Source organism: Vicugna pacos, chromosome 24 (assembly GCF_048564905.1).
Source record: "Vicugna pacos chromosome 24, VicPac4, whole genome shotgun sequence".
Classification (NCBI taxonomy): domain Eukaryota; kingdom Metazoa; phylum Chordata; class Mammalia; order Artiodactyla; family Camelidae; genus Vicugna; species Vicugna pacos.
Window position 1 is genome coordinate 23,859,393 of NC_133010.1, and position 12,481 is coordinate 23,871,873.

At 46.1% G+C, this 12,481-nt stretch overlaps 1 protein-coding gene across 12 annotated transcripts in view; it reads right to left on the reverse strand.

The window, feature by feature from the left end:
• Positions 1–5,266: 5,266 nt before the first annotated feature.
• EPB41L3 (erythrocyte membrane protein band 4.1 like 3) overlaps positions 5,267–12,481 on the reverse strand; it is a 116,007-nt gene continuing 108,792 nt past the window's right edge. For 7 of the 12 annotated variants that reach the window (XM_072949209.1, XM_072949210.1, XM_072949212.1 and 4 more), the window contains 7 exons: positions 10,276–10,398; positions 9,255–9,638; positions 8,320–8,451; positions 7,743–7,841; positions 7,229–7,309; positions 6,837–6,953; positions 5,267–5,652 (listed from right to left, as the gene is read on the reverse strand). In XM_072949209.1, coding sequence (XP_072805310.1) covers positions 6,843–6,953; positions 7,229–7,309; positions 7,743–7,841; positions 8,320–8,451; positions 9,255–9,638; positions 10,276–10,398 — 930 coding nt within the window. In that variant the 3' untranslated portion in view covers positions 5,267–5,652; positions 6,837–6,842. The remainder of the gene's footprint in view (positions 5,653–6,836; positions 6,954–7,228; positions 7,310–7,742; positions 7,842–8,319; positions 8,452–9,254; positions 9,639–10,275; positions 10,399–12,481) is intronic. The other 5 variants (XM_072949216.1, XM_072949215.1, XM_072949214.1 and 2 more) reach the window with 3 other exon arrangements.

The window sequence follows — 12,481 nt, forward strand, 5'->3', positions numbered from 1 at the left end:
ATTATATGCGCTCCTTCAGGGAGAAAAAAATCACTATTACCACTTTGGTATATACATCTATGCATTTTCTATGCACAGATAAGCATTTTTGCCTACTTACCACCAGAATGTATTAATTGCTTTATGCATTTTTACACTTATTAAGATTATTTCCTCCATCAGGTCATAATTTTTAATCTATAATTTTTGGTGAGTACACAGCATTCTATCTTGTGTAAACACCAGAATTTATTTACTCATTTTCCACTTTGCTGAATATTTACTGTTTAAACATTTTGGTTTTTATGAGCAATGCTGCACTAAACATCCCTTTACATTAATTTCTATAAACCTCTGTGTCTGATTTAGAAAAATTCCCAGAACTGGATTTGCTGGGCCAAAAGCTTTCTGAAAAATTTAAGAGCATATATATGTCTTAATCGATTCTACCCCAAATTACCAACTTACCATCCCACCAGAAGTGGCTGTGGCTTGGCACCCTCCCAAAGCTTAGAATTAAGGTGATGTTTTGGTCAATTGATTATTGGAAAGGTATCCTGCATTAAAATGCGCATTTCTTTGTCACTGCTTGTCTTCAGAGATCGCTTAGATTTCAGCATTCTTCAAGGAGAATGGGTAAGCCTGAAACTCAGCCCCTAAATATTCTGGTTCCTCCCTGTTGCACAGGGCACTGTGAAAATCCACGTATTATTTTGGCTGATAAACTCTTTCTTAAGCTTGCACTACAAGAACCCATCCAACCTCTTAAAAGATGTCATTTATCCCAAGGAAACATGAGGCTACTGTACGGGGTGTCTGCGTGGACGTAACCACACTCCTCGGGGAGCGTTAACTCCTGTCCCTCTTCCTCGGGGTTCATCAGCTCTGATCAGAAACTGTTTGTCGGAATGAAATGTCGTGTCTGAGTACCATTTTACATGCACCGATGGCCTGCCACCAAAATCTATTTATAAAAAAAGTGGAATAACGCAATTTTACTTAAGGAGTAAATGCCCTTTGAAACACAAGGCTACCTCTATGGCAATTCAAGGCAGAATTCTGACTCTGGTTACTTTACTGCAGTGAGAAAGATAAAAAGAAAAAAAAAAGGCATTTGAAGGAGGTACACATAAGCCTCAATTGTAAGTTAGAAGAAATTTTAGATCACTGTTCTAGACTCCAGGCTGATTTTTAAAAATTAGCTAGGATTGATGCTGACTTAGAAAATAACATAATAGAAGTGCTGATAGAATGAAGGAAATGGATTATTAGTTATTGTTAAAAAAAAGGGGGGGGAGTGAGTAATCCTACAGGGTGCATGGTCTAAGTCACCGTGCCCAAGCACCGGGGATACGGTGGTCCCGTGAAATCTGGAAGGAATGTGGAATAGAGGATGGAAAAATTCTGGGAGAGTGAAAGCACAGGGAATCCCCACATTAGGGCTGCCCTTACTTCTCTCGCAGGGGCAGTGATGTCTCAGCAGCAGTGCAGTTCCATCCATTAATCCAACACCCAGGAAGGGGCAGGGTGGGGTCTGCACTGGTGGAGCCTCACTCCCAGGCTGAGCTCCACTGACATAAAGCAGAAAGCACCGCGCTGAAGGCAGGCTTATTCCCTGGACTTGGCAATGCCTCGATGACTCCAGACAAAATATCACTAAGACTTTTCTTGTTGGCTCGGCAACTCCACAGGTGTTTCTGCAGACCCTGTGAGGTCAGCAGGAAGTGCAGGCTCTCCACCGGCCAGACCACGATGCCTTTAGGTTTGTGATTTGTTTTTCTGCTCATGTGAGAGCCCTATGAATTCCCATTTTCTTATGGCCCTGGACCTGAATCTCAGAGCAAACTGAGAAGCAAGCATTTTTCTGTGAGGCAAACAGCTAACTGTCGTGGAATTCTTCAGTTTCCGCAAGTGTTTAACATCTAGGGCCTTTTACACACCTAACACAATGCGACAGTATTCTGTGTTAGTAGTAATGGCTAAAATAAATAAGTGTTCTGAGATGAGCTAAGGGCTTAGCAACGACCACAGCTGGCTTTATGCATTAGTGGAATCCAGCTCTAAGACTGTCAGATTAGGGAATGTGAGCAGAGCCTGTGACTTGTCTGTAATCAACAGAACGTGGCAAAGGTAACGGAAGCCACTCCCTTGGTTATGTTACGTTATCTAAGACTGCTTTGCCAGCAAACACACTCTCAAGAGGCTCCCTCTCCATTTCTGGCTCTGAAGCAGCAAGCTGCCAGGAGCCCTAGAAGCAACCACAAAGCAGCAAATTCTGCAGACAACCAGAGAGAGCTTAGGAGATGCTTCCCCAGCAGAGCCTCCAGGTGAGACCCCAGGCCTGGCCGGTACTTTGGCTGCAGCCTTAGAGAGAGGGCGCAGTGAAACCAAGCCTGGACTCCTGACCACAGACCATGAGATAATCAGTATGTGCTGTTTCAAGCTGTTGATTTGTGGAATTTGTTACGCAGCAATAAAAAGGGAAAAAACAGATACGGATTTTGGTACTAGAAGTGGAGCACTGCTGTCACGGATACCCAAGTATGTGGGAGTGTTGGGAACGCCACACAGCAGCGGATGGAGGCTGGAAAAGCTCCATCCAGGGGCACAACAGAAGGGAAAGAAAGCTGAAAATATGCAATGTTCTTGGTAACTTATAATTTTATAAAAATGAATGAGCCCTTGTGGCCAAGGACAGAGAAACACCGGTAACACTAGGTTTGGCAAACATGGCAAACAGGGACGGCATGGTGACTGTAATTAATAAAATTGCATCATAAACCTTCAATGAAAAAACATGAAAATGAATGTATGTATGTATATGCATGACTGGGACATTGTGCTCTACACCAGAAATTGACACATTGTAACTGACTGTATTTTAATTTAAAAAAGTGTCATGGTAATTAAAAAAAATAAAAATAAAAGAACCAAAAATACCATATTACATATTTAAAAGTTGTCAACAGAATAAATCTTCAAACGTCTCGTCATGAGAAAAAGATTGTGACTGTGCGGTGACAGATGGGAACTGAATTTACTGTGGGGATCATTTCACAATATACACAAAATACCAAATCATCATGTTGGACCCTCAAAATAATATATGCCAATTATACCATAATAAAAATTAAAAAAAAAAAGTGACCACAGGTACAGCTAGGACACAGGCTGAGCAGATCAGGTTCAAGCATCCTTGGGAGGCCACGAGCCATTTTCTTATCAATAAGGTGTTCATTTCCCTCAACACATTTTGTTGATTGGCTTCAAACACAATTAAGATGATACTTCAGTTCCTAAAACACTTAGTACGGACAGTAAGGATAAACTGATAGCTACTTCAGAGAAAACTGATGAGACTCTGACTCCCTCAGTAAGACTAATGGTGCAGCCATTATGGAAAACAGTATGGAGGCTCCTCAAAAGACTAAAAATAGACTTACCATATGATCCAGCAATCCCGCTCCTGGGCATATATCCAGAGGGAACCTTAATTCAAAAAGACATATGCAACCCAATGTTCATAGCAGCACTATTTACAACAGCCAAGACATGGAAACAACCTAAATGTCCATCGACAGGTGACTGGATAAAGAAGTTGTGGTATAATTATACAATGGAATACTACTCAGCCATAAAAAATAATAATGCCATTTGCAGCGACGTGGATGGACCTGGAGACTGTCACTCTAAGTGATAAGCCAGAAAGAGAAAGAAAAATACCATGAGATCACTCATATGTGGAATCTAAAAAAAGACAAATTTATTTATAAAACAGACTCACAGACATAGAAAACAAACTTGTGGTTACAAGGGGGGGAAGGGGGTGGAAGGGGATAGATTGGGAGTCTGAGATTTGCTGAAACTAACTGCTACATAGAAAATAAACATGTTCATACCGTAGAGCACAGGGAACTATATTCGGTATCTTATAGTAACTTATGGTTAAAAAGAATTTGAAAACAAATACATGTATGCTAAAAAAAAAAGACTAAGATATATGGTCAAATCTAACAATTTTCTGAGGAAAAAAAAGTTGTGTGTGTGTGTGTTTTTAATTAGAGTTTAAAAAAAAAATCCTGAAGTGGGTTAAAGTACAACATGGCAGGGAATATGAGCGCACTTAAGCGTCAGGTGGTCGGCTGGTAGCAGAAAGTCTGCTCCTCGGTCCTTGGCATGAAGGAGTTTGATGAGAATGAGCGTCGGGAGCACGGGGTGGGCCCCACAGAACCCGCCAGGTAGTCCGCTGAGGTTCGGAGTTGATGCGAGGCAGACTGTCCCTCTGGTGGATGAAAAGCACTCAGGAACGGTGGGTTTGTAGCAGAGCCTCCCTTCTAATAGAAAAACTAGAAATTTCCTCCAAGAGTCTATACACTGTCACTGTACACACTTTTTACCCTGTAAAAAGACAGGCTCTCTCTACCCTGCGGATGGACGAGGACTTTGATGGCAGGCACATGTTACCTCTGGGCTAGACACACATGACACTGAAAGTATCACACGCAGAGAAACACATAGAGAAGTGGAGGTTTAAATGCATGGACCATTTTTATTTTGCTATGCAGAAACACACATTCACCATGGGCCGTGTGATGCCGTCGACAGTGTCATGGAGAATAGATCTTCTTGAAGGCTATTTATAACTCAGCGCTAAACAGTATAATTACAGTGGAAATTCTGTACAGTTTAAGGCTTGGCTCTGAACTAGACTGTAAATATGGACCAGATTTAGAAATAAAACACTTTTTTTTTCCCAAGTAAAATAAGAAAAATCAATTAAAAAAAATACAAGGAAGAAGAAACGAAGAAAGAAAACAAAGCAACAGAGAAGCCCAACGGGTTTTTTTCTGGAGTGAAATTTCGTAATATTGTAAACTAACAAAAATACAGGTTTTTCTTTCCAAAATAATGACAATTTACATATTTAGGACTTGTTCCGGAACTCTGGGAAGCTTTCTGGATTGAACACAGACCAAAGCGGACAAGAGGGAAGAAATCACATTAATAGGTTAAAATCAGCACTACCTTATAACGAATTAAATTAGATTACACAGAGCAGGGTTGTAAGCGTTAAATATTTCCAGAGGCTCAGAGAGTCATTACTGTTTATGGGTGAGAGTAATAAAACCAGATAAACAAGTACAAGATTCAAGTGATTTACTGAATAAACTCGGTTATTGGCACATCTAATCTGGGGCGAGCCTGACACACCGGACCTAGACAACTTCTAAGCAGTTTTGGGTAATCTCTATTTATCTGTAAACAAAAGATCTGTCACCTAAGAAACTGCAATTTTGTTTTGACTTTAATAATCATAAACTGTGAGAGGCATGGATTGTTGTGTTACATGAGATCACGGCTTCTACCGTCGGTTATGAACGTGCAGGTGCAGCTGAAAACTGAGACGCTGTGTGAAAAGTAAAAATGCTGCTCGTTTTGTAATTTTATCGTTGCTTCATGCAATATCAGTTTAGTGATGCTGATTCGGATTGCTTTATTATGGGAAGATCTCTCTGCCAGTGTCTTTTTTTTTTTAATGATCAAGGTCTGTTCCTCCAGATTGAAATGTTCCACGGGCAGACACAGGTCAGGGGGTTAGAGGGAGGTGCAGATAGGCTCTGGTTCGTTCCTAATGGTCTGCATGGCTGGATTCATGTGCAGGCTAGGTTATTCCTGGAGAAAAGAGATTTGATCCGTTACTCACCGGAAGGCATCTGAGAGTTTCCCTCTCAGATGGAGGTCACAGGAAAAGTATCCTGCAGGCCATTAAATGCTCTTTTGACAAGGTATTGTGAAATACCAGTGGAAGTCACTGAAGTGCTCTCTCTGAATTAACTGCAGCTTCACCCAAGGGGCTGAACTCACTGAAGAAAACCTTTTTTTCCCCTCTTACTATCTTCCAAATGACATTATTAACTTGAATATAATGAGTGATCTTTATATTTTTTTCTTTAACAGGCCACTCATCAATCTAGGCTCCCTAAACCAATGTTAGAGAACTTACTCATTAGTTCATCTGTACCCATGAAACATGTTAAGAGACCTTTATAACATAACCAAGTGTGCAGGTACCTCCCCCTCCTGCATCCAGCATTCCAAGCCCCCTTGGGATGCTCGGGGCCCCTCGAGTTCTTTGCAGGGCAGGTGAGCACGCGTGACAAGTCTGCGCACACACGGAAGATGCTGCCTGCTCGCGATGTTGGCCAAACAGCAGCTGGAAAGGCATGCGCTTTCTGGAGGCAATCAGGATCACAGGACTGCATTTTTGCCTCCTCCCGAGACACGTGGCACACTCAGCGGGAAACATCCATTGTCCCAAAGGATACAGGAAATGGATGATGAAACACCCACCATGAAAGTGGTTGCAAATTGTAAAGCAAAGAAAACAAAAGCAACGACAGGCTCGTACCAAACACAGTGTGAAGAGAAAGCTTACGATGTGGGCACGCAGCCTCCGTCCAAAGGAGACAGAGGATGTTTATCTTCCAAGTGTTTGGAATAAAGCCATCTCAGTTCCGATTAGGCCACATGGCAAGTGAAAACTAATTCGACCTTTCAAATGTGGAAACTGGGAGAAGCACAGGGCACGGGTTAACAGGGGACGCAGGCAGGACCGTGTAAGCAGAGACTGCCTTCTTTACCCTCTAACTGGCAAGGATGCAAAAAGTCCATGGTGTGGAGCCTCCAAATCTGAAACAAACCAGCCCTGCAAACCAATTCTCCATCCTCCTGATACCCAGCCCTGCCAACGCCAGTGAGAGACCAAAAAGGGAAGGAGGAGGTAGGTGGAGGGGAGAGGGACGCACATGCCACATGCCAGCCCAGGCCCGGCCAAGGGACCCAGTGCCGCCTCTTACCTGGGCTCAATCCTCTCCGTCTTCCGGGGTGATCTCTGTCTCTTTATGGACCACTACTTTGGTCACTGACATGTCAGGGTGCTGCTCTTTGGCCTCTTTAATTGCCTGAGCCAGCGCCTAGCCCCAGGGAATCACAGGAGGGCAAAGACAAAAAGGAGGTGGGACATGCATGGTCAGAGCAAGGTGGAGACTCAGGAGCCAGATCTATATACACAGCTGACACCCGGGCTAGAGGGACTGGGAAAGGAGCCCCACGCGCAGGACTGGAACGCTAACTGGGAAAGTGCGGTTCAGACCGCAGGCGGGGCTCGGCGAGCGGCACCAGGAGGAGGAGCGCCCCCTCGTGTCCCGCGCCCTCGCTGCCGGGGTCCCTGCCCTGTCTCCCACGCTACCTGGTCGTGGTCAATGTCCGCGTCTCCCGTGATGACGATTCGCTTCTCGATTCTCGTCTCTGAAATGCCTCCCTTCACGGTCTGAAAGGAACAGACGAGCATTATGAATGCACGGACTTGGAGGAACAGTCACTGTGGCCTGGGGGATACAGCAGCGCACGCTGACAGTTCTGAGTAACAGCGCTCGTTCTTCAGGAACGGAAGCAATTCCATGGCGGTGCTTTATGTGGTCGATTTCAGAGGAGAGGACGGACTCTGTCCTTTGGGTTTGGTGGGCTGGTGTGTCTGGAACACCTAGCCTATGCTGAGCCCTGGAGTTAAGAGTGACGCAGAGGGTGTCAGAATGTATGTTCCTAAACAGAACCTGGCACGTGAGGACAGAGGCAGAGCAGATCCGGGAGCCGTCAAAGTGCCCGTGCAGCCGCCTGGCATCCTGCCGTCCCACGCAGGTGTCTGCTTGTGCAGCCCAGCTCGGCGGCTCTGAGCCTCCTGTGTCCGTTCCCAGGGCACTCACCTTGGTGATGTGGGTGGTGGTCGTGGTACTGGTGGTTTCAGATGTGATCGTCTGTGCGCTCATTAGCACACCCGGCTCCAAATCGGCACCGAGGTCCACCTGAGCGAGCAAAGGGGGAGACACCATACTTGAATATTTGTATGACCTCAGCAGTCACTGTACTGGCTGAGGGCACTGCAGTGACGGTTTAGTTATCTCCATGATCTCTGTGCTGTTAGTCGGCATCTGGGAGCTGTTGCAGAGAGTAAAGACCGATGCCAACACGGCCAGAGTTAACCGGCATTAAACACCTGGGACTTCAGAAATGTGAGCAGTGACTGGTTGAGCCCTTATCGATGGCTCGGGAAATAGGTTTCTGAGACTCCTTCTATATTTTGAGATATATGAGGACCTATTTAAGTTATCTGCTCCTCCTTGACTGGTAATAAAATTACAATTATTCTATCGCTCTCAACAGACAGTCTGGCCACTGAGTCCTCCGTGCCTCAAAAATGAAATGTCATGCGTTCCCCTTAAGTGAACTAAACCGTTGAACGGACAAGCCAAGTGCTGGGCTTGGCCGTGCAGACTGTCTTACCTGTGACGATTCATATGTTATGGTCTTTGTTTCTGTGTGAACCACCGGCACTTCCTTGGTAGAAATTTCCAGCTTTACTCCTCCTGGTGAAACACTGCCAAAGCTGACGGTTTCCGTTGCCACAGTTGATGACTGTACCAAGGGAAGCACGAGAGCGGCTCTTACGTTTTGCACGCGAGCACTTGTGGTTTTTTCCCTCCCCTCTTGGTGGACATAATGAGCACAGGTTAGTATGAAATTAACGTTTATGTGTTACATGGGCAGGAGGCTGGGGAATGAGGCACACGACAGATATACGTCAGTCTCCTAGAATTCCACAGCGTTTTTAACATGGAATGTTCCAGGTAAAGGGAAACATTCTGAAGGAAATTTTTAAAATTTTACACCCCTCCTCCTCTAGTTTATGAGATATAAACTAATTTCAAAAGATTAAAAATCATAAATTAGGCTTTTATGTAATAACTTCTTAAAGAGATGGAACAAGTACTCAGATTTAAACCACCCCCCACCCCCATATACTTCAGGAATCTCAATAAAAGAAAATAAAGAATAAATTCTAGCATTTGGTGCTGAGGCAAGCTCGGGTTTGGTCTTTCCGGATAAGCACACTGATAAGCAATAAACTGATCAAATTTTCCAATATCTTGGATGGCCATGCGTTTCCCAGGTTTCTGGCCAATTATAATAATTACAGTGAAAGTGGAAACTATTTCCTGGAACGGTACATTATTAATAATCATCACATGTGTCTGCATGTGATCCCAAAGATGGAAACCAGCATGGAGACCCATAATTGCCGTGCAAGGAAATAAGAGGAGAAACAAACTGCTTTTGGAAATGGCAGGGAATTAAACAGCCTCGCCTTTACGCCATAACTACATTTCAGGCACTCACAGCCGTCTTTAGTGCTAAAAGTAACATGAACTACTTGTTACCTCAAGATGGGGTTTTTGTTCCAAAGTTTCAGAAATGTGGATGGCGGCACTCTGCTCCTCCTCTGGCTCCTGGGAAGCAGTGGCCATTTCTTCCTGCTCGAGGGCAGCTTTATCGGCCACCTCCCCTTTCTCCTTTTTAGCGCCCTCAGTTAGCACTGAGCCCTCCTTCCCTTTCACGCTAGCAGCATCAGCAGATGCCACCTGCGCTGCAGCATCTATGTCATCTCCAGCCGCGTGAGAAGCATCCCCACTTGCGTGCACACTCAGCACATGTCTTTCCTCCACCAACACAGTTTCCTGCACAACCTTCTCAGTGCTAAGTGGCTGGGGGCGTTGGGTTGTTTCCATCTCTACTTCACTGGACTCCGTCTTGGTTTCTGTTTTCTGCATGAAAGGAAAAAAAAACTTGTGGTGTCAGCATGGCTTTACACAAATCAAAGTTCAAAAAGAAAAAAAGAAAAAAACCAAAACCAAAAAGCAAAAAAACCAAAAGAAGCCACTCACCAGGGGGCCTAAAGCCAGAGCCAAGGGCTTATAACCAGCAACACTTAGAGAAAATATAAATTAGCGTTCACTCTCCCCACCGCAATCATTGATGCCTGTCCCTGCCCCAACACATACACTCCAACCTGCGCTGCTCCTGCACGTCGCCGCAAAGGAAACAGGATGCAACATAAAATGCAATTAACAAAACAAAACAAAGCACCGTAGCACATGCATGTTGGTTCTGGCTGCTTTCTTAAACCTAATAGGTGATAAAAAATGCTTGAGAAAATTAAATGCTGTTAAAATTTCTCAGCACGATTGCTTTCTGAACAACTGAAGCATGTTCTTGCAATGGTGCTAAAGGCACATGACAGATATGCGGAGCAGACACAGAGGATGTAACTGAAGACACTTCTCAGGTGTTTAAGGCAAAGCCACTTGGATGCAAAACACACACACACACACACCCCAAAAAGGCATAAAGAAAGGCAAACAGGCAGAGGCAGGGACACGAAGGATGGAAGTAAACGGCCACCTGAACCCAGCTTTGAGAAGTAGAAGTAACCCCTCCTATGAATTCTGTCGGTTTCCTCGCAGACTCTAACAAACTGAGGATTTCAGAGCCATCCATGAGCTTTTCGCCAGAAGACTGCTTAGTCTGAGTGAACAAAGAAATGGAGAGTCAAGCACAGAGGTCGGGACACACACGGGCACAGACACACTCACAGCTGGTGAGACGGGACGGGAGGCACAGGACTGAGGGTGAGGGATCAAGGAATCCAGACTTTGGAAACAGAAAAGTATGGGAAATCAAAGAGCAAATCAGGGTGACCATGAGCTCTGGTGTGGGTAAGCAGAGAGAGGTCCTGGGGTGCGGGTGGTGCTGGGTTAAGCCATCACGTTCCCCCTTCACCGCAAGCGCCAGCCGCAGCATCCCGCCTTGGGGATGGGAGCTGGAAACCAAACGGCAGGTGTCCAGATGCTCGCGCTGGACCGCAGTGGTGACTTAACCAGGAAAACAACTAAAAAGCTTGGGTTGGCCGCTCTCAACATAAGCCAAACAGCAGGAGAAACGGAAAGGCTCGGGGTGGAAGGGCTGCCTCGGCAAATGTCATGCTGGCATCAGAAGCGGTGGCCCCGGAGAGGCACCGGTTACCACAACTCGGGCTGCGGCCGACTCGGTCACGTAACGGGCGGTGGCGACGGTGACGGCCGGTTCCTGGCAGTATCTCCACTCAGACAGGCTCTTCCTACGGGGACCGAAGGGCCCCACTTTCAGGGCCTCAGGCTCCACTCTGCTGAGCCGCGCGCCCTCCAGGCCGGCATCTCTCCCCGGCACGTGGGTCTTCGCGGGGTCCCCATCCTCCGGGCTCTGCCTCCGGGACTCGGCCTCCCTGATGGGAGCCAGGGTCTCCGACAACCTCCGCTTCGGTGTGTGGCCCTCGGGACCCCTCCTGGCCCTGTCGTCGGCGATGGCACTCAGGACCTCGAACTCCGCCAGGCCTGGGGGGGCCTTCACCAACTCAGCTGGTGCCACCTTCTCCCCATCCTTGGCTTTTCCTGTCATTGTAACAATTTTTCCGGATACGGTATCATAGGACTTTCCGAGCGTGTATATCTTCTGTCTGCTCTCACCCTTCAAGTGCATTTCTCGGGCCAGGTCTTCGAAGCTCTGCACTTCAACGGCACTAGACTCCAGCAGGTCGGTGGGGACGTCGCCCGTTCCACTGCTCACCGTCACCACCTTGTACGTTACAATCTTTCCCGACTCACCATCAACTATCTCAGTGGGTACTCTGTCTACAATAACCCAATCCTCTGTGCCCTATATTTGAAATATAAAAGCTAAATTAGAAATTCTGATGGTATCCCATTTCTAAAATAAGAATCCTTTAAGATAATCAGGGTGAGAGCGACACTCAGGTCTGGGAAGTGACTGCACAGGGCTGGGGTTACTATTGATTACGGCTGCAGTCTCTCCTCACCTGGAATTTATCGCCTCTAACCTTCAACTGGGAATACAGGATGCAGGTAGATTCTCAATTTCAGATCTCTTGAAATACGAAGACACTTTGGTGGGAAACTTGGCCAAGGAATATATTCAATCTCATGCTAAATGTCTGATCATTTCATGTTTCAAGATTAAATAACGTATTTGAAGCTGCTGTACAAGTTATTTAGCTTTATTTGTGTGGACACAGTTTTCCATGTGAAACAGAACACTATACTTTGTATCTGTTGTTCTCCCAAAGAACCTGCCAGCATTTCCATAACTTCCTGTGCCAACCGTTTTCCATGCCTGTGACTTCTACTTCCTCTCACAGGAGATGGAACCTACCCTCGCAATTACTATCCAATAAACTGAGTGCGCCTGTGCTCCTGGCATTGCAGCGAAGTACCTCCCACTGGGAGAACACTGCTGGAGCCTCTGACAAATGGGCCACCGTGGTCTGTGGGCTGTTGCAATCTTATTTACAGCCGAAGGCCATCGTCTCGAGAGTCTCTCTGCCACCTTCCTTAGTGCGCGCGCCAGCAAGGCAGACAGAAGGAGGGTAAGCAACGCCTGCCCCCGGGCAGCCTGCCGGGGCGCCAGCAGGGGCCGCTGGCAGGTCTGACAGGTTACAGAAGAGCACATGGCACCTCGGTTAACATTTTAAACTCAGATGTTCTCTACTGTCACATTTCTCACAGCCTGAAAACTCGAATCTAGAAACAGGTGGGCCTTAAGAGAAAGGATTACA